At 38.8% G+C, this 26,073-nt stretch overlaps 1 protein-coding gene and 2 long non-coding RNA genes across 5 annotated transcripts in view; 2 read left to right on the top strand and 1 right to left on the bottom strand.

Annotated features, from left to right (window-relative positions):
• The window catches only part of LOC101744796 (protein nubbin), a 205,715-nt gene that overhangs the window by 117,113 nt on the left and 62,529 nt on the right, over nt 1–26,073 (top strand). For all 3 annotated transcript variants that reach the window (XM_038014454.2, XM_038014453.2, XM_038014452.2), the window contains exon 3: nt 1,597–1,656. In XM_038014454.2, the coding sequence (XP_037870382.1) occupies nt 1,597–1,656 (60 nt within the window). The remainder of the gene's footprint in view (nt 1–1,596; nt 1,657–26,073) is intronic.
• Nucleotides 19,334–21,996, bottom strand: LOC134199907 (uncharacterized). The gene is made up of 2 exons (XR_009974568.1): nt 21,873–21,996; nt 19,334–19,493 (listed from the first exon to the last, which is right to left on the bottom strand). It is a non-coding gene; the product is annotated as an uncharacterized LOC134199907 (long non-coding RNA).
• Nucleotides 22,166–24,257, top strand: LOC134199908 (uncharacterized). The gene is made up of 3 exons (XR_009974569.1): nt 22,166–22,606; nt 23,219–23,320; nt 24,108–24,257. It is a non-coding gene; the product is annotated as an uncharacterized LOC134199908 (long non-coding RNA).

The raw sequence follows: 26,073 nt of genomic DNA, 5'->3' as shown, positions 1-26,073 counted from the left end.
GGTAGATAAGAATGAGAAGAAAGCGTTAATCGTCTAAAAGCCATGCGTTAATCACTAACAGTCGGTTAACATAGTGTGATATTATAATGCAGATCGGCAGGCCAGTTGCGCGGTGCTACAGATCCAAACGAACGAGACTTGGCTGAACACGAAAGACGTAATCACGTCATAGCTCGTCATTATTATGTTAAAATCTATCTATTTAGTTATCCGGACGCGCTTATTTCCGTTGTCTGCTGCATTCGCAAAACGCTTCAGCTACAGCAGATAGAGGGATAGACGGCGCAACTATAATATTTGTGTGTTGTTGTCGGGATTTGATCAGCGCTCTCAATATGTGTATAAGCTATTTTATTTGGTATCGTTTTGAAGGTTTTTTTGCGTTTTTGGGCGTTTTATATTGTCGAAAATATAATTTAACATAAGTGAAAAATTGTATGGTTGCAGTGGTATAAAGGCGTTACTTTCACAATTAATCCAATACCACTCAGAAATTTGATATTGAAGTGTGCATTATAGAGAACAGCGTTGGTCAACGCCTTTCGTCTACAAAATTGACCAGCTGCTTCTACCTGACCAATTTTAAATGCACTTTTATTACAAAACATTCATGCCGTTAACAATCCATCTTAATTTTGCTGCACTTTTGCAATATGAAATGTCTAATTTCAATAGACACCTATAAATTATCAATAGATTTGCTGTGTACAGCTCTTTTAAATTTGGACTTTTATTCCAAATCTGCCAGTCTTAGCTGGCACTTGCCTACTTTTAAAAAGTTATCGATGAGAGCTCTTTGCCGTTGGACGGTAATACGATATGTCCTTTGTTATGTGTTGTATGTGTGATTTGATTGGCGTGGGTGTGTGTGCATTGTTCGTTTGTTAAGAATTATGGTGACAGATACTGGTCAAGCACTTTGTTGAGTCGACGATTATATTTGTCTTTTGGTATAGTTTATATGTTATATGATACTCTTATAAGTTACACACTTAACGATGGTCACCATCAACATACGTGGATTTTAATAATCTACATAATAATATTGTTTTTTTCATCAGCGTGTAATTTAGGGTTGTAATTATTGAAATTGGTTGTTTTTTTATTATTGCTTAGATGGTTGGACGAGCTCACAGCCCACCTGGTTGTTAAGTGGTTACTGGAGCCCATAGACATCTACAACGTAAGTGCGCCTCCCACCTTGAGATATAAGTTCTAAGGTCTCAAGTATAGCTACAACGGCTACCCCACCCTTCAAACCGAAACGCATTACTGCTTCACGGCAGGGTGGTGGTACCTACCCGCGCGGACAAAGGTCCTATCATATACCCATCACAAAAGGTCCTATCAACACTAAAAAAATGATTTAAAATTGATCGAATTTTCTAGTTAAGGATCTCGATTGAATGAATAACCACAGGAACAATCCTCGTGGGTCAGTGCGAATATGCTCCTCCATCCAGACCCGGCATCAGATTTTACTATTTGAATACAAACTTATGTGATAAACCTCAAAAACCAATTGAACGGTACTAGCGCGATGTAGAACCATTTCCGCATTACATGTTGCGTAATTACATTATAATATTGTTGCAGTGTCGGGCCGGGCTGACGTCACAAGCTTCTTCAACACACAGATGGTATTCGACCTAAAGGGTAAGACAACAATGACTATTATTACTTGCTTATCTTAATTCGACGAGCACATATTCGACCTTATTGAGGATCCAGTAGAAGCTATTTTTTCTAAGCCTTCTCTGTATATGCATATTGTAATGTGAACGGTAGTACTTGTTTAATAAGTTTGATATTCAAACGTTACCTATGAATCATTTCGTCAACAGTAAGCTAATTAAGTTTTTGTCGGCCGCCACTGCACGACCTAGAGACGACGCTTGGTTGTGCTGGGGAATTAGTTGTGTTTTGATTTTTACATTAATCCGTTTGTAATTCATTTGAAATTCACCGAATTCAAGATAAAAATATTTTAAAGTAATGTCCTATATATGTTTTGTTTTCAATTCATTTCACTATTGTTAATTTACTTTAATTCGAGATATTTTTCGCCATATTCATTACTTTAATTGCATACTTTTGCAAGTAAATGCTGTTTACAATATTTTCTAAAAGCAACTGAAAAGCACGTATACAATCAATATAAAGATTTCCTGGATTTTGTTAATTGAATTTCAGACTAATTTAATAAACTTAAAAGATCAGCCGCCTCGTAGGAATATGGCTAGTGAACATAACTGTAACACGGATTTCGGCATCGGAATTTGGTGGAATATCCATATTTAGTGTTCGGAGACCGGACCGGTGTATTGGTGCTTGCGTCGGACGAGGACATCCGGCGCTTGGCCACAGAAACGAATAGTTTGCTAGAAACTATGGTACATAGGTACATATGGAATTGGTTGTAGAAACACATAAGCTTTGTTAGACAATTCGTTAACATTTTAATGGAGCCTGTGCAAAAATCAAAGCGATTTGTAGAGAACAGATCTGTAGGTAATTGAACATTGAATTGTATTGAGCGCCGGAGCGCGGTTCCGGCAGCAGCGAGACAAAACAACCTAATTAAATTAATACGAAAATTTTGAAAGATGTTTTTGTGACAGAGCCGGTGACACCGAATCATTTCTAATTCCGTGACGTTGCGTTTTTTATCCGCGTTAATTACGAGATGAATGGTTCGAGCCGGGGATTGAAAAAAACGTCAGATGGTTTTTTGGTCGCGTGCGTGATCCACGGCGCTCGCTCCGGAGCCGCCGCCATTGTAACTCAGCGACGGGCTTTATTCAAATCAGGAGAAACGCGGTGTCACCGTCGATCCGTCACAGACGCTCCGCGCCTCCGATCACTTGGGGTTGCTTCAGTTGACAGAGCTCTGATTAATTGGTAGTGCCTTGATTGATTCGCTGACTTCACTGCCATTGAGCATAAGTTTTATCTTTATTTTGGCTAAATATTGGCACTGTCGCAGTTAGATTAGCGTGTAAACTTTTTGGAACGAAGTTCCTTATGGGACGATGCGGAGGGGTACGCTAACCGGAAAAACGTCCGTAACGTAAGATTTTTATTAGTAATGCACACAGTGTATGACTAAACTTTGTAATAACGTACAAAAAATAGCATATTTTTTATCATTCATTGACCACGATCTCAGAGCGTTCGTTTGCGCAATACACTAACTCTTATGCAAACAACCGTGAATGAAGTGTACCACAATAAGTTCGCACGTTACAGAATGACCGTGGGTTGTTGCAAAACCTCCAGGTTTATTTTCTTTATACCTCGAATAGAACTCAAAATTAATATTTTTATAATAAGGAACTTCGTTCCTATCCGGTGTCCCACGACACCACAAATCTTTTTTGACATTTTTAGTCAATGAGGGTCATAAAGTAGGCAGCAGCTACCAGATGATAAGTGGTTACACACGTTAGCTGACACTGACATTGCTATCGTAATATAAAATTGATTGGTTGGTTGTTGGATATCCAAATGTGTCACATACGGAACTCTAAGCTAAAAATCGTATTCGGTGCTCACTCTGAGGCCGGTTCATTGTCGTGACGTCGCCAGATTTATAGCCGGCTCGGAGTCATTGACGGGAGACGGAATGTCGGTGAGTCGCGAAAGCTTTAATTGCGCCGTGCACTCTCGGTATTAGCATTTGAATGCTGAGTTTAGTTTGCTGATAAGGACAATAATAGTACGAGACAAAACCCGACAGATTTGTACCAAATTAACAGTAGTATCATTACTGGTGGTAGGACCTCTTGTGAGTCCGCGCGGGTAGGTACCATCACCCTGCCTATTTCTGCCGTGAAGCAGTAATGCGTTTCGGTTTGAAGGGTGGGGCAGCCGTTGTAACTATACTTGAGACCTTAGAACTTATATCTCATAGGTGGGTGGCGCATTTACGTTGTGGATGTCTATGGGCTCCAGTAACCACTTAACACCAGGTGGGCTGTGAGCTCGTCCAACCATCTAAGCAATAAATAAAAAAAAAGCCTGAAAGAGTGCCACCAAATGTTTAGTATTGAGTGTGTACTAGCGTTTAACTCGTTACCTGGTTGATTGGCAAGTGCGTGGATATGTAAATACAGTAAAGCTCTTCAATAACTGCTAAATAAAAAACACTTGATTGTTTTGTCGACTATTTATCTTTTAATTATTATTATTCTTCCGACCACGACGGGGCAACAGAAAGCCGCCGTCGCCCAAAACATGTCTTGTCGAATCCTCCGGATTCACTCTCGGTGCTTTTAGGACCATCAAGCACCGGTCACCGCCCTCATCGAAGTCATCGAATATGACGAGCGAATTATCGCATAGACACAGCCCACTGAGTTTCTCGCCGGGTCTTCTCAGTGGGTCGCGATTCCGATCCCTTGATTCCGTAAATTCTGGGAATTTGTTCTAGGCGCCACTGTCTTGCCTATTTCTTACTCTATTGCCTATTTCTGCCGCAGATCAATCATGCGTTGCGATCTGAAGGGTGGGTGAGCCGGTATAATACCATTCATATGTTGGCCTAATGTCTCAAGGTGCGGTTATAAAAATAATATATTTCAAAGAACAATTCAAACAATTGTGACTTTTTATAAGAATTATCAATATATTTGAGGTTACATCCTGCTAACATTACCTTCAATTTATTGGAATAATATGCTTAGTGAAATTATTGTGAAGTGCTACACGTACACATCGAATAATGACATGTGCAGATGTATTTAAAAAAAAATACATACCTCGTAAATACCAATGTCCAATGATATCAGAATTACAGGATACTGTTTTTGTTAAACTTTCTGAACTCGACAAATAGCTTTTTACAGTTTTTGTAGGCGTTCCTACAAATTTTATAGCTGAATGCATAATTGTGTAAATGGTAGATCACAGCCGCGGTGGTCTGTTCGTGACGGTCACCGTTGGACGGTCACAAACGAGTCGTTGTTTTACCACCACGACGCGCCTCGCGGTAATCGAAGATGTGCTGCTTCTAATGCAATATTTTGTAAGATTGTTCGGGTGATTGAACTATTCCTTGATTATGTAAAATTTATTTTTAAATACAAGATTTCTTGTTTAATTATTATTAGAAACAGGAATGTAACAGGCAACAATGAACGGTAATTCAGAACGCATGATTGCTTCGTGGTCCAATTAGGCACGAAATTGATGTGAACTGCCGCACATTGTAAGTTGTCGTGGCCTAAAGGATGGGACGTCCGGTGCATTCGTGTGTAGCGATGCACCGGTGTTCGAATCCCGCTGGCGGGTACCAATAATAACATCGTGTAATAAAAATCAAACCCGTAAAATTATAATTTGCGTAATCACTGGTGCTAGGACCTCTTGTGAGTCCGCACGGGTAGGTACCACCACCCCGCCTATTTCTGCCGTGAAGCATTAATGAGTTTCGGTTTGAAGGGTGGTGGGGTAGCCGTTGTAACTATACTGAGACCTTAGAACTTATATCTCAAGGTGGGTGGCGCATTTACATTGTAGATGTCTATGGGCTCCAGTACCCACTTAACACCAGGTGGGCTGTGAGCTCGTCCAACCATCTAAGCAATAAAAAATAAAAAGCACAGGTGACACCTTTTTACTGGCGGCGGCATTTCGCTCTGTGACCAAACAACAAACAAACGCTAAAGATCTTATTAATAAGCGCGTGATAACCAAAGCTACCTGGTGGGACATATGCAGGGCTGCCACGAGGAACTTTGAAATACGAGCGATCTGCGCTCAAATTGAATAAAACTTACAAATTATGATGCTGTGCATTACGCATTACAGTGATACACGATTTCGTCTCACAATAATTCTTACTCTTGTAGCACTGTAGTAATCGTTGTCTGCGTCATGTTTTGTCATTTGCAATTACAACTTCGATCCGAAGACAAAGCACGCAGATCCCAGGGAATACTCACACTGTGCTCATTAGTGCTACCACAACAGTGGTACTCCGACCCGGATGGTCTTATAAATCACTCAAGGCGACGTTTCTGAGAGTTCATTCTCTCTAATATATTGTTCAGATCCATAACTAATATCTAATCGAACCCAAGCAATTGAACCAAACTCTCAAACATTTGAATTCACTTGTTTATTTCGATCGCAATCAAAAACGAAAAAAAAAACTCGACCAAAATTACATTTTCCGCTAAAAAACACGGTCCGTTCGCTTTTTTTTCGCAATTGTGAATTATTTAATTTATTGGGCGCATTACACGGGTGTTAGATGTTGTCAATGACGGTGACAAAACTCAGTAGCGTCACGCACGTACGGTCGTCCACAAACCGCAGCGTGGTATTGTAAAACTGAAGTGGTTTAATTAACTATTACGTTATATAACATTCCTAATGCAAATGCTGGTAGCGGAATGCGTTGAGGAGTTGAGTCCGTCTACTGTCTATAGATTATTTCTGTTGCAACTACAGCGCGTATTCGGCAGGTAGCCCGCGCTTGCTACACCAAAATGTCGCCACTTATTCTAATGCAAACACATCGAAGATTTCTTCCTCACTATGAGCACGGAGGGGCAGACGAGCCTAGTGCCGATACTAAATCGTAATTATTCTTGTTCTGAATTCTCTTGCCTTTTAAACGCCACATTTGGGGGATAGTTGGATATATAAATAACGACGAACGAACTAATGTTGGAAGTAATAGCAGCGTTAGTAGAGAAGCGGTCCAGACTATATCATGTCCAAACCTAAATCTGGAAATGTTTATGTAAGCTAGATAATCTCTCAAAGTTACTAATAAACTCGCTGTTTGTCGCGAAACTGTCCTTAACTGCGTATTGATATGACAACAATAGGTAGATTTGACGAAACATGCCAGGCCAGGCTTATAAAATTATTACCTCCCCTCAGGAAGCTTACTCATCACTTACACGCATCGTAAACTTTTGAAAAAGGACCTTACCATTAACTGCGTAAGTTTTTTTTTAATTGCACATCAGTAATCCACCAGCGTATAGGAGTGTAGAGCGGCATACCAATTATCAGCCGATTTGGGAACATTGCTAAATTTTACTCGTTCAATTATACAATATTGAAATTACGACACCACTGCTCGTCTGGAATTCTAAATATACTTTCATGTGCAAATAATGTGTTATGCTCCTAATGTCATCGCCTTATGGCTCAGTGAATCGAGGATGCTGTCTAAAACAAGGTCCCTTACTCTTTTTTTTATGGCTGAAATGGGTGGACGAGCTCACAGCCCACCTGGTGTTAAGTGCTCACTGGAGCCCATAGACATCCACAACGTAAATGCGCCACCCACCTTGAGATATAAGCTCTAAGGTGCCAAGTATAGTTACATAAGTACCTATAGTTATATAAGTGGAGTAGTAATTGTTACATTTTTTGGTTAGAGACGCAGTTAGGTCGGAAATGTACAATATTTTTATATACAAGCCATCCAACCTAGTATATAGAGGTTCAATTCTACATTTAGTGTGGGTGGATAGGCGTGCACACATTATGTTATGACAAATTGAGTAAGGGCATGGGTGACGTCGCGTCGTGAATGATTGCGGACCCTAAGATACCATTAAACCATTTTGCTCAGTGCCATGCTGCTATCAGGTGCTTTTACGCCTCTCAAGTACCGGTCGTAGTCCTCGTCGAACTCTTCGATTTCAACGAAGAGTTCGACGAGCAAACTAACCCATAGACACAGCCCACTGATCTTCTAAGCGGGTCGCGATTACGATCCGGTGGTAGACTTTGCGAAGAACTACTCTTGCTAGAGTTAGTGTTAGTAAACCCTCGCAGGTTAAGCACGCCTACTCGTCAGGTCGCAACTGGAATAGCTCCTTAGTCTACCGGCAAATACGTAGTGAAAAAAAAACTACTATCACGATCTGTAATAAGAAGAGTTCCCTTATTGGAGATAGTGCTCGAAGTCAATATATTTGATAATCTTATTGAATTAGCGTACAGTTGCTTCACGAGTGTTTCTGTTGCTGTTTTATAAGTTCGTAAATTATAAGTTTGAACATTATTATGGTTTTATCATCAAAGATTTTATTACTTCTATGATCACAGATTTCGCCAAGGCTACACTATAGACAAATAATATTAAAGACAAACAATATTAATCTATTTTCAATTTGACCGCAAACTTTAACAATAAACAAAAGAGTAAACCTATATGCGTGTGTGTCAAAAACACGGTAGTATGCGTAATGTTTTTTTATTGATTTTATGTTTATTTTAAGCATAATTAAAAAAAAATTGTATTCTGCACTCCGCACATTCTCTACAATTTCATATTCCTCCGACCGCTCAATTTTCGTAAAAATGGGTGAGTACCTACAAAGTTTTTGGCTTCACGTATTAATATATAGATGAACTATTAGGGAGTTGAGTTTGAAGTATATATTTTTTTAACCGGAACATACAGACGTTTCGTTGCAGAGATAAACAAGATGCTGTTACCTACCCGGGCGGGCTCAATTTGCGTTTGAGGCGAGAAGTGACTTGAACACAGTTCGTAATACAGAATATGTACGTCACGTAAAGAAAGCTCCCTTCTAACAATTCTGTTTTTGTATTCTAATATGCAAAGCACCATAATTTACTAATAATGAGATACCAACTACTACTCGTAGTATTGCAGGGTATTACAGTAATGAACGCAACATTAACGGCCCCAAGCGATTGTATTCTTTACGTGCTGTAAATAAAAACGAAATTTCTTGTTCACGACCGGAGATCGGCTTTTTTTGTTTGGAAATTTCGTTACTGTCAATTTAGGTTATTACTATTCAATTTAGTTTGATTTCTGGCTCTCTGTTTTCACGAGCATGAGGTACTTAGAGCTGTTCCGTTGAAGCCACGAGGCTTTAGACTATATTCCTGCCTAAGCTCACCGTCCTGTATCACACAGCAGTTGAAGCTTCAATGTCATCTTAAGACGCGTGACGTCAGGTAAACTCTACACTAATTATATTGTACTTCCTTTATTTACTTTGTATTTGTAATATAAACATGTTAATGTGATTTAAAAACGAAATGAGTAGTGGATAAGACAAGCTCGTAGACTCTGTTGCGCGAGTTCTTATCCAGAATGTGGCTCTTTTGGAACCGGTGCTAGTGATATAAGGTTTTAACATTGAATAAGTTTTATTCAAGTTTAAATTGAATAAATGATTTTAATACGGAATCGTTGAAGTTTACTTATAGTGTAGATAGTAATGGCTGTTTCTTTAGTTCGTAATGTCCTGGCACACGTTCAAACATTTGCATGCTCTACCTGCGAATGCATCTGCCGATTTTTTCCGTCGCGCCGCTGTCGAACAATCGTTTCTCTCGATCGATTCTTACCTAGGATCCTCCATTACTTTTTTGTAACGGCTCGTGGGAGGTAGCCGGCTTCTATTTTGGGTTCCGAATTATAATAAAATTAATAAAATACCTTACGGCCTAATTTAGTGTTAACTTTTATTCCGTTTATAATTGCTGGCTTTTCGAGTACTTAGTTGGAGTTTTCTTCATGTAGTATTAGTTTTGTTTATAACGCGAGCATTGACGGTCAGTTACACTACAAGTTTTCAAATCTTCACGGAACCCAACACACTAATATTAATGTTACATTTTATTTTTTTTAATGGATTTATTTGCAAAATATTCGAACTGACAGAAACCGAGCCGTTCTTACATTGGGATCTGCTGGGTAACATTTTTGGAAAATCTCTTAAATGACTGTTTCGTTTTAATAAATAGCCTTTGACTTTAAAAGTTAATGTTCAATTTTATTTAAACAAAATACAAAGACGATGCTAATTTTCTTACACTGTACGTTGACAACACTATAGTAGCAATAGGTTTTAGCATAGATATACAGAGCTTACAGTTCAACTGATGGTAAGTGGTTACCGGCACACACGGGCACAGCCAAGTTTGTAGCCATGTGCATGTTGGCTACGTGGAGGCAGAAGGGTCTACCATGGTTGGTAGCGTTGGTTGGTAGGGTGCGGGACCTAATCAATACTAATATAATTCTACAGTGGTTTTTACGGATGTTCCGTTATAACTACTGAACCATGCATCTGATTGACTCGAAGCTTGGTATCCCTGTAGAAAATACATGTACTTAATGGATAGGCAAATATTTATATGAGTGTTGAACTCCCTAATAATAAAGACAATAAATAATAATGCTAATTTTAAATGCCCAGCGATGCGGGTGAGTACGGTAAGTTCACAATAAAGTTAAGTTAAATCTTTGAGCTTGCTATGCTATGATACTAAAAACGCCAACATGCAAGACATGAACAAGTACACAGATTATCTTCGACAATTGACCATAAAACTCGGAAACTCCAAAAACAACTGGTGGTTTTTACTGGTGGTAGGACATCTTGTGAGTCCGTACGGGTAAATACCATCACCCTGCCTATTTCTGCATTGAAGCAGTAATGTTTTTCAGTTTGAAAGTTGCGGCAGCCGTTGTACTGTTAAAAGTGAGAATTTACAACTCATGTCTTAAGGTGGGTGGCGGCATTTACGTTGTAGATGTCTATGGGTCTACCACTTAACATCAGGTGGGCCGCGAGCTCGTCTAACCATCTAAACAATAAAAAATAAAAATACAACGCAGCGATCTCTCAGACCAAAGTAAAATGATTAAATACGTTATCGTTCAACGTGGTGGCTACCCACACGATACATAGATTGAACAACCGTTAATTGTACGGATATGCAAAAAGTGCCATTATTTATCTATTATGTGCAGAAGGAGATCGTCGCTTTTTTTCTAAGGCCAGGTAATAAACAGTACCTGCGGGGTCCGGCTCGCCAAACCAAGGCTAACTTTTACAATGGAATAACGATCGTAACGGATTTGCATATTGAATTGCAACAGTAGATATTATTGTGTGGTCGATGAACACTTTGAATTTAGTTTTTTCCGAATTACAGCGACTTAAACTTCTTTAAAGTTGCTATTTTCATCAGCCGTCCTGGTCGCTTTCCATTAGGTGAACTTAGGACTTAAGAGGACTATTCTTACAGAGGTATATAATTTTTTTTTGTAGATTCGTGATTTCTACACTGATTGATGATAAAAATTTACTTAAATTTCGTTTAATTATTGAAGTCAAACAAACTCAACTTATAAGCAAAAACTTACAGACAAACCCACAAAAAATAATCGCATATTTTTATCATAGAATTAGATAATTCAAGTGATCTTATGCTTAACATAAAACCACTACTTCCGAAGCCAAAACAATAAAAATAATGGAGGTCATTAAATTTGCGGTCTTCATTATGTACGTCATTGAGAGATTCCTTTATTTTAATTATTAATATTTCTTACGAACTGGAGATAGGCTTGCCACACGATGAGGCTAAGCCAAGAGAAGTATAAATACAATGGAGGTTGAACGAAGCGTTTTCTAAGCAACAAAACATGCTTATAAAATACAGTAAAAAAAGGTACATTTAATTATTTTCTATCTTCTTATATTTCTATCATGATTCAGCCAGAATGCGTCTGCTAGGTTTATGCTCGCGGATTGTGGTTTGGAATTCTCCGTATTCTGAAGCAGGTGCGTCGGAGTCGCTATGTGAACCTGTCACTATGCGTCTACTCCTTAACTGAGATGTAGTTATATGACTCGTTCCGGTACCGGGGTCGCGGGTTCGAGACGTGCCACGTGGCATTGTGGGGAGAGAAGTACAATAATCAAAGTCACCAGCCATCTATCTTTACCACTACTCTGGCTATTTCTGCCGTGAAGTAGTAATGTGTTGAAGGTTTGAAGGGTGGGGCAGCCGTAGTTGATAATGAGATTGTCTCAAGGTGGATGGATCATTCCCGATCTTGCGGACAGAACGGAAAGCAGTGGACGTCGCCCCCAACCGGTCATCTCGGATCCTCCCGATCCACTAACGGTGCTTGTAGGTACCTCAAGCACCGGTTATCGTTCTCGTCGAACCCGACGCTTGCGACGAAGGGCTCGACGAGTAAATTAACGTTTAGGCACAGCTCACTGAGTTTCTCGCCGAATCTTCTCAGTGGGTCGCATTTCCGATCCGGTGGTAGATTCTGTGAAGCACGGCTCTTGCTAGGGTTCGTGTTAGCAACGTCGTCAGGTTTGAGCCCCGTGAGCTCACCTACTAGTTAAGGTTACGCTGATATAGCCTCTCAAGGCTCTCAGATTAGGTAGGATAAAAAAAAAGTGGATGGCGGCATTTACGTTGGAGGTGTCTATGGGCTCCGGTAACCACTTAACATCGGGTGGGCCGTGAGCTCGTCCCAACTAACCAATATAAAAAAATCTAACTTGGGCCTCGCTTGAAAAACAAATGACACAGTCTCAGCGTGTCCGTTGGACACTTCACTGGCAGCTTGAGAAAAGAGCGTAGTCGATCTGAACTATTTCTGAATAAATCAGACTTACTGTTCTCAAAACTGTACATACCAACGAAATGCCAGTTTTGAACCCAGGCCGGGCACAGCAGGTAATTATTTTTTACAAAGCCAAGGTGGGTGATTAATTTTCGAATTTCGTAACAAAAAATACACAATGTGCCAAAAAAATACTCGTATGCAAATCTATTGTTCAGCGAACAATTGGACGAGATGCAGAGGATTTCGGCCTCTATGTCAAACCGTTAATTGTTATTTTTCTGTGCATGAATTGAAGTGAAATTATAATTGGAATTGAAAGTTTACATTTTGTCACATTGGAATAAGGTAAAAATTTGCTTGGGCACAATTTTTTCCTAGCGAATAGTAAATCAGTAGTGATATGTATTATAATTGAGAGTTGTTAAATACCAAAATCGTCTTTATCGTATCAGACTTAAAGGTTCGTTTTTATTTGCACATTCGTTCTCATACAATGAGAGATTCAGTAAAATTTTTATTACTTTCCGATAGTTATCAAAGATGGATGTGCTCGTAAACATTTGTACAAAGCGAGACAATTTCAAAGAAATGGATCTTTTTTAATTCAACTTCAAAAGCTTACATACCTATGTGTATCTATTATGTTATTTCTAAGACATAATAAATGTTCAAAATATATTCAATTTACTATATTGTTATATTATATTATTACTGGATGATGATCGGTTTTTTTTATAACGCCATCTTGTTGTGTTTTTAAAGCGGTTAGTTGCCTTCAATTAAGAAAAATAGTATTATTATTCGCCAATAGATGTCGGGAAGAGTTGATTATTGAAAGCACGAATAAAAGAACTTTTCTGAAAATAAATCGTAGCTAGATCGATTTATCGCCCCCGAAATCCGCTGTATACTAAATTTTATGAAAATCGTTGGAGCCGTTTCCGAGATTCAGATTATATACATATTATTATATATTAATATACAAGAATTGCTCGTTTAAAGGTATAAGATTAACTTTGAATTTTAACTGACTTCGGATAAAAAGTGGAAATTAAATGCGCCGAATTAGTAAACAAAGAAATAAACAAATTTCACATTCTAGTGCGTCTAATTAGTGTTCATTCTGATCCGCGCTCAGCTTGTAGTGAGGCCATGCTGGCGCGGAGCACGGATTTTGTTATTATTTAATGTACTTGTATGTAAGGAGTTTTTGCTAGAGACATTACTGGTGGTAGGACCTCTTGTGAGTCCGCACGGGTAGGAACACAACCCTGCCTATTTCTACCGTGAAGCAGTAATGCGTTCGGTTTGAAGGGTGGGGCAGCCGTTGTAACTATACTGAGATCTTAGAACTTATATCTCAAGGTGGGTGGCGCATTTACGTTGTAGATGTCCATGAGTTCCAGTGACCACTTAGCACCAGGTGGGCTGTGAGCTCGTCCACCCATCTAAGCAATTTAAAAAAAAAACAGATGCTTGAGGTGGCTGTTCCAGGTGACAGGGGGACGTCCTTACGGACCCCTCAGATTCAATAATTCTTGCATTAGACGCCTTCAGCTCTAACACTAGGAACAGGCTTAGGGACTCTGGTAACCGTACTCGTCGAACTCGACAAAAAGTTCGACGTGCAACATAACGTAAACATCAGCTCGCTGAGTTTCTCGCCGGATCTTCTCAGCGGGACGCGATCCGATCCGGTAGTAGATTCATTCGCGAAGCACTTAATCTTGAGTTCTTAGGTCTCCTTTGGAGGCGCTCGGGTGGCTGTTAGTAAAACCAACCCCTCCTGGCTGTTTCCTTGCTCGCCCACCTGTACTAGTGAAACTGGAAAGGTCTCCGGGCCACCAGTAATCCCTCAATCATTAAGACAGGTGGGCTCTGAAACAGTGTGGTCAATGTAGAAGCATCGACTGATTGTATTACGATCCTCAGGGTATCAATAACCAAGGTGCATTAAGCTGTACTTAAATAAACACTTATTTTGTGTATTCTTTTCGAAACGTGCCTGAGAGCACCGCTGCCATTAACATTGTAACATGCCATTAAAATTATTCTTTTAATTTGAGCATTGTCGCGGACAGGGGCGGACTGGGACCCCAACGGACTATATTTTAGATCTAGAATTAATATTTCAACGATCTTACATAACAATATGCATGACTTATGATCACCTGAGAAATACCAACCCTCCTTGCGATGTGAATTTGAGTTAGAATTATCGTAATTAGCGGAACGTCTAAGACTATAAAACCACGTAGCTTCAAAACTATCCTAAACAAAATCCGTTTACAGTAGTTCTGAATACATATCTGTATGATTAAAATATCATATGCATTTTTATGTTAACGATAGATACATATTCGTGCTAATTAGAAGCAATTTGAATATTTTCATGTGTAATATACATTTCGGTGTTATTGTAAGCGTGTGTTCCGCTGTGAGATCTTAGAAGCGACAAAAAATACATTACATATTCGTTCTTTGATTATAATTATTGCTTAGCATTGGCCTTATAATTATTGAGTTCTGTAGCTATTTTTCAAATTAATAATCGGAGATTGGAGATACACTGTCAGTGAATTTCTATGTTACGTAATGGTCACAAGGTCACTTTTTTTCTACCTATTTGCTGGTAACCTAAGAGGGTATTCCCGCTACACCCGGACGGATAGGTGAGCTCACGGGCTCAACCTGAGAGAATTCGCTAACACTAGTCCTAGCAAGAGCAGTGCTTCGCAGAATCTACCACCGGATCGGAATCGCAACCCACTGAGAAGATCCGGCGAGATTCTCAGTGGGCTGTGTCTGTGGGTTAGTTCGCTCATCTCTTCGTCGCAATCGATGAATAGCGACCCAGTCGCAGCGGCGATAGTTGACGAACATCGTCAAAATTTGGTAGATCAGTCGGTCACAACGACAATGTCTGTGCTTAGCAGGGTGTGTCCTGTGAGTGATATAATCAAATGTCTCAAAGAAACCTGGTGGCTATACTGTTTCAAGTCGCTGACTAACTATTAGGAGATTGAACAGTAAACACAATATACATTTTAAAAGAGCTAGCATTCATGAGCACTTCTGAAAACACTTTACTCGGTGAATTTACTGGTGGAAGCATGTATACGTACCCACTATGGACGAGCACCCCGCTCTCTACTCCAGCGAGACAGTGACGCATTGTGCTCCGAAGGCTAGAATAGTCGTTACATAATACCATTGAGACGTTAACCTCATGTCTCAAAGTGGACCGACATTAACGCTGTGCAGTCTTCAGGCTCCCAAGCCGTCTGTCTCTGTATCAATATACCGAATCTGCTTTTGAAGGTTTTCCCGATACCACATTGAACCCTTGTAATTCAATAAAACAATAGCAATAACAATGTTCAGATTAAATTATTATGTATCTTACTTATAAAGTCATAAAACTCGATCTAACACTTCTTACAAAGAAGCAGTCGATTTATAACCGAGATACAAGGAGCATGCAGAAACTCTTATTGCTTTATTGCTCAAATTGTTCGCGTCCGTATGTAAATCTGGTTAAATTAAAGATTATTTTAACGAAGACTGAGTAAGTACTTACTGTACTACTCATTTGAACGGTTGTTCAGGATTAAGTTATTACAATTGATACGAGATACGAGTAATTATGGAAATATGTTGTGATTGTATAAATAAAAATATAGCCAACGCATTTGTAATTAACATATTCGGACGTACATACAATCTTGCCTACCTCTGTGTTAAAGAGCAGGACAGTCGGCAATCGAGACTTGGGAGTCGTGGACCTCAGGTCTAAGCGCGTCTTAGCCGGTCTAAGGCGTATCTGCTGCGTTGTTTGTGGAGTTTACTAACAATTAAACACTATAATAAGTCGTCGTGGCCTAACGGATAAGACGTCCGGTGCATTCGTGTTGAGCGATGCACCGGTGTTCGAATCCCGCAGGCGGGTACCAATTTTTCTAATGAAATACGTACTCAACAAATGTTCACGATTGATTTCCACGGTGAAGGAATAACATCGTGTAATAAAAATGAAACCCGCAAAATTATAATTTGCGTAATTACTGGTGGTAGGACCTCTTGTGAGTCCGCACGGGTAGGTACCACCACCCTGCCTATTTCTGCCGTGAAGCAGTAATGCGTTTCGGTTTGAAGGGTGGGGCAGCCGTTGTAACTATAATTGAGACCTTAGAACTTATATCTCAAGGTGGGTGGCGCATTTACGTTGTAGATGTCTATGGGCTCCAGTAACCACTTAACACCAGGTGGGCTGTGAGCTCGGCCACTCATCTAAGCAATAAAAAAAAAAAAAAAAAAAAAAAGATTCACGGCGCGAGCTGCGACCATCCAACTAAAGCAATAAAAAGGTTTTCAAGTTAACACATCAAAATTTTATTTAACTGAATTATAAAGCACGAAAATAAGATCATTAGTTAAGTATTATTCTCATTACCACGGTAATTAAACTCTTGTTTACGAACTCTTAAATATAGTTTGGGTTTTGATATTTGACGCAGGCACACAGGCACATCAAGTGTAGCAGTTAAATAAGGTCTGTGATCTATGAACCGTCTCTTTTATTGTGAACCGATATTAAGTGGTGATACTTTCACCATACGGCAAACGACGTACTTTTTTTGGCGTTAAGGTTCTGCTTGTGACCCGACCCTTCGGTCACCAGGAACTGATTTGCTGAACACCTCGAGGTGATCCGCTAGAGTTATAACAAGTACTGAATCAAATAAGCCATAATCTGGGTCACTCGTTATGTAGTATGTGTAGTTAAAGGATTTATCAAGCTCTTTACCGAAATTGTAAATCAGAAGAAAATAGCGATGAGCATTTATTGCGAAATATATCATACTTTTTTCACAATAGCATTTGAGACATCCCTCTGTCTCGCTATGACATACAAAATAACTGTTTGATAATTTCCCTATTTTAGACGTTTCGAATAACATAGTTACCGTGAGCATTTTTTTTTTATTTTTATTTTTATTGCTTAGATGGGTAGACGAGCTCACAGCCCACCTGGTGTTAAGTGGTTACTGGAGCCCATAGACATCTACAACGTAAATGCGCCACCCACCTTGAGATATAAGTTCTAAGTTCTCAGTATAGTTACAACGGCTACCCCATCCTTCAAACCGAAACGCATTACTGCTTCACGGCAGAAATAGGCAAGGTGGTGGTACCTACCGTGCGGACTCACAAGAGGCCCTACCACCAGTACATTATTGTGATCGTACTGTTTAAAATTTTCACAATCATTTTGTTTCATTATTTACTCGCTCTATCTAAATATCTACTAATAAGACATTACATAAAATACATAAATAAAGCCGGTACAAAATAATGATCAAAATAAATAATTCATGGATTTAATTTTATATCGTGTTTTTATTCTTCTTATTCTTAGATAGAACTAAATCATGAATTCATTCATTGCTCACAGTTTGGGCGCGGAGTGATCGCAAAACGACGTGAACACCAAAACGCTAACTTTATACCGCACCGTTGCGTTGGCTCAATTCATTAAAGTCACGACAACCAATTAATTAGTGACTTTAATTAACCACTGACATTACTAATTCAACGCACATTTTTTACGTTTGAGTTCCGTTATGTTAGCCCTTTATTTGTTCACCGTTACTTAATTGACATTTTAGATCAGGTAAAATGTCAATCGAAGGGTGAATTAGTTTAGTTTGTCTGGACTCGGCGCGCACTCGGAGTTCATTCGTCGCTGCTGCCCGTGCTCTCCATGCTGTGTGCTGCGCTGTCATGGAGCCCGGTGAGTTTCTCTATAAGCAACAAGCTCACAGCCCACCTAGTCGTAAATGGTAACCGCATATACTACCGGTGAAAACCATTCTCTACGTTGCTTCACGAGGTTAAATTCTGATGAGTACGTCCTTGGGTGTTCGCTGATTGAATGTGAAGGTACATACATAACGTGGCGAAAACTACCCAGTTTACTCATATTTTTAGTAAAGAAAAAGAAAAAGAAAGAACAAATATTGTACGGATGGTATTAAGAAAGTACCGCGCCAACGCCGCCTACTAATGTACACTCAAATCAACACTCATATTTTTTTTATTGCTTAGATGGGTAGTAGAGCTCACAGTCCACCTGGTGTTAAGTAGTTACTGGAGCCCATAGACATCTACGACGTAAATGCGCCAAGTTCTAAGGTCTCAAGTATAGTTACAATGGCTGCCCCATCCTTCAAACCGAAACGCATTACTGCTTCACGGCAGAAGCAGGCAGGGTGGTGGTACCTACCCGCGCGGACTCACTAGAGGTCCTGTCACCTATCTGTAGTTGTGTATTCTGAGTTGAGTCACCTACCTGTCCAGGCGTAACTGGAATAGCCTCTTAGGCTACTTGCGAATAAGCAGGGGTAAGAAAAAGTTGAGTATGTAGGCAGTGAGTTCGCCCTTAGCTGTTTCTAAACGCGTTGTTTACATTCGCAATAAGTTTGTACAGTGCCCGTAATTGTGCGGGCTCCATCGGACCGTGGGTTGTTTTTGTCTGTTCACTGTTACATTCCTTTACAATTTTTAAAGGTTAAATTATATGTTTTTTACAATTTCTAAAGAGAAAGGTCGTTTTAATGTTGTTTAAAAACTTTCCAAATCGAACCGTTACAAAGGCCGGAATATGATTGTGCAATATATTTTAAGGGACTTTTTACAGTCTTTATGTAGACAACGGATATTTCTTACATTTTTAAAACTTTCGTAGTGTCAAGGGTGTTTTTAATGATCGCAGTTAAAAGACAGTTAGATAACTTTCAATAGAATCGCTAAAGAAAACGTTTTTACGAACTAGCGGTAAAAACAATACCGTATAATGTTTTACTTCTTCTATTGTTATAAAAAGGAAAATGAGGCTTTCGTTTTGTTTAAGGACAGTTGAGGGCAGATGTAATAACGAAGTAATAAGATTATTTGTTTAATGTTGTAATTTATGGTTTAAAATTTTATGTTGTTTTTTCTCTATTGTCATTAGGCAGATATGGGTCACCTGATTATGAGTGATCACCGTCGTTCATGGACATCAGTAATATCAAGACCATAGCTTACCGTGAACTTTTGCCTGTAAAAAATATTTTAATTTAGAAGCAAGAAACAAATAATTATCAAAAATGAACTGAATATTGGCGCAATCACAAAAGTATTTTTATAAGGCTTGTAGATAGATGTATGGACATTAACATATTATGTCTTAATGTTGACCAGTATAATAATCCGTGAGTTTTGGTGTGTTGCTACCGGCAAAAAAAGACCAAACTACACGGAACAAATTTTACTGAGATCCCTGATTCTCTCCGGGAATCAAACCTGAACTTTGTGATTCGTAGTCTTTGTCAATAGCCACTAGACCAATTAAGTAATTAACATTGGATACTTGTTAATATAAGATACGCGCCATCTATTATAATTTAAAAATACTATGTCAGTACCTTCCATGAAGTGCCCACAATAACATTCTGTACTCATGTTTAGTTAGAACAAAAATTTTCGTACTAAATATTGTGGGAAATATTATCTTATCTTATCTTATACCTTTAAACGAGCGATTCTTGTATATTCCTATATAATCTGAATCTCGGAAAGGGCTCCAATGATTTTCATAAAATTTAGTATACAGGGGATTTCGGGGCCGATAAATCGATCTAGCTACGATTTATCTTCAGAAAATGTTGTTTTATTCGTGTTTTCAATAACCAACTCTTCCCGACATCTATTGGCGAATAATAATACTATTTTTCTTAATTGAGGGCAACTAACCGCTTTAAAGACACAACAAGATGCCGTTATCAATCATCATCTAGTAATAATTAATACGTATTATGGCATTTGGATCTAGTAACCCTGTATCACAATGATCCCCTACTTTGTAAAATTGATGGACGCACAAACACATAAACATACGTTTTTCTATTCTAAATTTCCATAAAATGCGCTTCAAGTGCATGTATTTGTGTATTATCTGTAGGTACGTACAAACTGTAACTTAATGCAGGTAGCACAATTAGCATAAACTGTATGTAGAGCGAGGGTGTTATCCCCCGTGACCTTTACTGAGTCCCGTTAGAGCACCTGGCGTACGTTAAGGCCCCGCTACTCGAGGCTATGAGACTATGAGTCGATCAGCTGTATCGACACCCGATCAGTCGCGCGACGTTATCCGATGACATTCAACTACACACACACGTTACCCGCATCGAAGATATCAATTTATATTATTTTAAAATTCCACCTTTAGTCTAATGATTGACTCATGTATTCATTATATTATTATTTTTACTTGCGGTGTATATTCTTACACACTTTTATCAATATATACTTCTACAATTGGTTGTCTGGAAGATGTTGTTATAATGGTAATACCGTATAATTCTCGGAAACCACTTATCAATCCTCGTAGGAGAGCCATGAGCTCGTTCATCTTTGAAAGCAATTAAAATCCAGCCAATCCAACTGATCTCCTTTATAAATATTTTCAACTCGTTTTTTTAAATCGTCTGTATCGCTAAATTCTAGTGAAACAAACACTATCTTCTGGGGGTGTGGTGGTCAGTGACGAATTTATCACAGTATCACATGCCAGATTTGTCTTCTGTGTCATGACGTCTCCCGATAGTAAGTCTATCCCGGACTCATGGTGTCAGAACGACGAGGCGGCGGTGCTGAGCTCACTCACACGTGCTTACGAAGTCAAATGCGCAGCTCACAACACATCATTACAAACATGATACAGTAAAACAATCACAAATGAAATTGTATCACGAATATTGAGCTGATCGAATTACAGACCCTAATGGCGTGCGGTAATCATGCAGCCATTACGCGGACGGCAACAGCGTGGAAGGTGAACGGTCACCGTTGAGATCGAAAACTTATCGCGCTCGCTACTTATTAAGCTGTCAAATGGTTCAATCATTGCGGGATTACTGACTTCCAACTAGCCACATAATTAATAGTACGAATGGTCCCTGCAGTGGTCGAAATTCGACTATAATTAATTGAAATTAAAAGCTTAAATATTATTACGGCTCTATTGTCAAGCACTATTATACTTCTATGCTAATACAGATTTCGCCAAAACTACACGATAAATAAATAATATTAAAGACAAACAATATTAATCTATTCTCAATTTGACCATAGACTCGAAAGAATAACAAAAGTTTCACAATTGACAATACACTAAGAGTATATTTATATGTATGTGTTGTGTCAAATACATGGTAGTGTGTGTAATGTTTTCTTTATTGATTTAATGTATTTTTAATGTACAATTTTAAAAAAATATTAGCATTGTGCACTACTTCTCTACACTCTCTATAAGTGTGAGAAATTTCATACTCCTCCGTCCGCGCAATTTTCGTAAAAAGGGGTGGGTACAAAGTTTTTGCTTCACGTATTAATATATAGATAATACTTTAAGTATATCACATTTAAAACACACATAGATATATAATTTAACTTCTTTCTCTACATTTTCTTGCATTTTGTCCGATCTGTGGTGGTGTTAAAATTTTCAAACTTGTAGTTCATCAGGAAGCTTGTAAGTTCATTAGATTTTGTAGTGGCGAATACTTTTCAGTTTTTGTGGTCACGGAAAACCGAAGTATTCTTCGTCAACAATTCACTAGCTATCATGAATTTGTCATTCATTTTTGACAATATTTTGACACTCATAAATCGTGTTTGTTTAGTAAAGTATAATGGTTAAACACTTCTTTATGTTTTTTTTTATTGCTTAGATGGATGACGAGCTGACCGCCCACCTGGTTAAATGGTTATTGGAGCCCATAGACATTTACAACGTATGTAAAATTTTGTTTTTGGGTTTCTAAGCTCTGTTGCTCTGTCAGACCTGACGGTCGCCCTCTCGAAGTAAAACTAGTGGAGTTTCTTGAATACATTCTCAGTCGGGCTTGTTGAGGAGCAATTGCTGCAGTCACGTGCTCTCATTACTAGACTTCACATTCAAATCACGAAGACACAAATAAAGTTATGCAGAATGGCTACTTGCATTACAATTGTTGCTGATGGTAGCTAGGTACCGCAGAGTGATCGATGGAGTGTAGTGGGTAGTCGTCGTGGAGGTCGACATCTGTAAATTCGATTTCTCAACGTAAAACAAAGGCACTGCAGGACCAGTTATGTTTGCTAAGAAACTACCATTACTTTGCCTCGGTAAGCACATTTTTTTTTTTTTTATTGCCCTTGTAGACAGATGAGCATACGGCCCACGTGATGGTGAGTGGATACCGTCGCCCTTGGACTTCAGCAATGCCAGGGGCAGAGCCAAGCCGCTGCTTACCGCTTAATACTCTCTACAAGCCTCGTTTGAAGAAGGGCATGTCATAGCGTTCGGGAAACACCGTGGAGGGGAGCTCATTCCATAGCCGGATGGTACGTGGCAAAAAATATATCTGGAAACGCACTGTGGATGACCGCAGTGGCTCCAGGTAGTATGGATGAACTCTACTCCGGTGGCGGGCCGTGCGATGGGACGATGTGATTTGCGAATTCCTCTCCTGGCTGAGTCCTTGCTCGCTCACCTGATCTGGTCAAACTGAAAAGGCTTCCGGGCTACCAGTAATCTCTCAATCACAAAAGAAAACATTTGCGAATGATTGGAATACGTTTTTCAAAAGTTCGCGACGGTACTAATGAGAATTTTGGAGAAGCTCTTTGGCTTAGAAATATAAATCTATACATATACGGCTAGACCGATTTTGACGAGACTTTCACTGATAGGTAGCTTATGATATAAGGAGTAACTTAGGCTACTACTTTTTTTAGACTAACTTCGCCCTACGGCGTCACCTGCGGCTAACATCGCGGGACTCAGCTATCAATAATAAAATTTTAATGTTTCCGGAGCGAAGCGAGGGCGGGCCGCTAGTATATCTTGAAAATTTATTTTCCAGTTCGATTTTAATGATAATTTCAAAAACAAAACATAGTATTACCACATCTGCTTGCAAGAATATTTTTTAGACCTGCTTTACGCTGTCACGTTGTGTCAGCGTGTGTGTGTGATATTTCCACGAGCAGTAATGAAGGCGGTAGGAGCTCCCACGCGTCTACTGCTCTCTCCTACGTGATACCATTTCAATAACATTATAAAAGTATCCAACACTGTAACACGCGGCATTCAAACGTGCGGTCCGCGATTGAGTTTAGTCCGCTCTACCGCGAGCCCAGGGGAGATCTTCGCTACAGACACCATTAATCAAGGGTCAATTAATGATTTATTTTTATGAATAACGTTTTTTAATTGATCGAATGCTCGACCTAAAGCCATTATGATATTTGTTTGGACAGCGACAAAAACTATTCATATAAATAATTTTGTAAATTTATTCGGCTAATATCATTTAGTTTACTTACGTATTCCCAGCGGGCTCAGTCGCTCAGTCTTTCGTTTAGTTAAGATTTTTATATTCGGCCTACAAAAAATACTTGCAGAATTTTTTTTCGATTTTTTGTTGTTGCGTAAAAAAAACCAAAATAAATTTTAAATACAATTTTATTACCGTCGATAAACAAATAAACCCATTGAAAAAAAAAACTAAATCTACGTAAATAGGGAACATGGGTTCAATTTACGTACGGTTTTGTTTTGAAATGAGCAAAACATAACGCATTGACCTTTTCGATCCAAAAATAAAAGTTAACTGTATTTAAGGGCTGGCTATACTATACCCGAGATAGAGCGTAACGGTGCACGTTAAGGGTGAGCGACATACGATGGTATTTGTGATGGCGCGTGCTCCGTCGCACCTGCTACACTGGCTTGACGAAGGTCACGGTCGCGGCTTCGTGCAAACACATGGGACAAATGGTAATGCATATTTTACAAGTACTTTAAATATTTTCAATGCGATTCCAATTACCGATCGTATGTATATACATACAAAAATTCATATTGTGTATTCATATAATTTTCGAACTTCTTTTTTTGAAGTGAAACTTCTTTAGGCGCATGAGGGTAAAACTTTTACAGATGTAACGCCACGCAGGTATGCAACGGAAGTGTCGAAAAAGAGAGAGAGCGATCGAGACCGATTGAGAGAGAGTAAGACAGGGCGAACGTAGCATGAAGCAACTAGCCATGGAGTGAGAGTAGGGAGCAAGCAAGTGAGAAAGATCGAAAGAAAAATGAGACAGAATGCTCAGTTCCTACATACTTCAAAACATACGTATAAAGTATTTTATTTTTAATACAGCGCCATCTGTGAGATGTTTTAATACTAACGTGTGTATGAAACCTCTTGTAGTGAATTTTAATTTAGGATATACGTGAAGTTAAAATATCAATTCACAGAGGGCGCTACCTCATACTATAAAAGGTGATTTACAATTATTTACTAATGACAAAATTTTACTAATAATATACTTAGAAATTTAGGATAATTGTATTATAATTTTTGAAGGTTTCACTTCTAACGCGTGTGAGAACACACATGTTATTTTTTATTCAATTTCCTATCTTTGGCATTCACAGAGGATGGAATACCTTTGTAAGCACTACGGCTAAATAAGAGAGAGTTGCGAAATTAATTATTAGAATTTAAAAAGGTATCGTATCTAGCAAATCCCCAGTTCACCGTGGAACCAATCGACTCGTCGGTAATAATCAAAGTTAATCGTTAATAGTCATAATAGCGGTTTAAATTCGAAACCATAATTCGATTCATTTTTCGGAGAAATAAATGAAACGATTATATGTCCTACTAGCTGACCCGGCAGACTTCGTAGTGCCTCAGTCGATAAATAAAAGACCTAAACTTTTGTATAAAATAAACTTAATTTTTTTTTTTTTATATAATTTTCTGTTCTTATTTTTTAAACCTTCTCTGGTCTTCCACGAATAATTCAAGACCAAAATTAGACAAATTGGTCCAGCCGTTCTCGAGTTTTAGCGAGACTAACGAAAAGCAATTCATTTCTATATATATAGATTAAGATTTCAATGATTAGACCTTACTATCTTTAATTATTTTTCTCATTATTACTGAAAATTCAATAACTCTTGTTTGTAAATCATTATTAAATATACATACTGATTGACTACGAGTATGTAATTTCGAACGAAGTCTAGACTTGATAACTTGTCATACTGTTCCTTTCCTTATTGGTGTTCAGCATTATCAATATTTTTAAATTATGAAAATGAGCATAAGATTATCTTAACTCATGTACATAAATAAGCACGTCTCTAGTTGCGGTGTATTTACGAAAATCGCAAAAACCCGCGTACTCGATGGTAAAGAGCGAGTTTCAATTACGTACAACAATAACTTCGCAAATCGTGGCCATTATTCAAATTACTTTTACGGTTTATTCTCGCATTTATTATTTCAGACGTTTCAAATACTTTACAACTTTTGGGCTTACGATCGACTGTGCCGTACATCTGATATTCCCTGTTATACTTTCCACTATGAAGGAATCACACAGTGCCATAAATTTCAAACCCACAAAGCTTGTGACTTACGTATGGTGTGATGCGACCGCGCAGGAGTGGAATCCATCGTAGGTATGCGATCTGAGATGTAAAATTGGCGTTAAACCACTATTGAGACTTCCAACTCACGTCTCATGTCTCAAGGTGGATTTCAGAATTTACATTCTGATATTAGAGCTGATGA

Source organism: Bombyx mori, chromosome 12 (genome assembly GCF_030269925.1).
Source record: "Bombyx mori chromosome 12, ASM3026992v2".
Lineage (NCBI taxonomy): Eukaryota > Metazoa > Arthropoda > Insecta > Lepidoptera > Bombycidae > Bombyx > Bombyx mori.
Note: the sequence above shows the minus strand (reverse complement) of the source record. Positions and strands in the feature narration are given on the sequence as shown.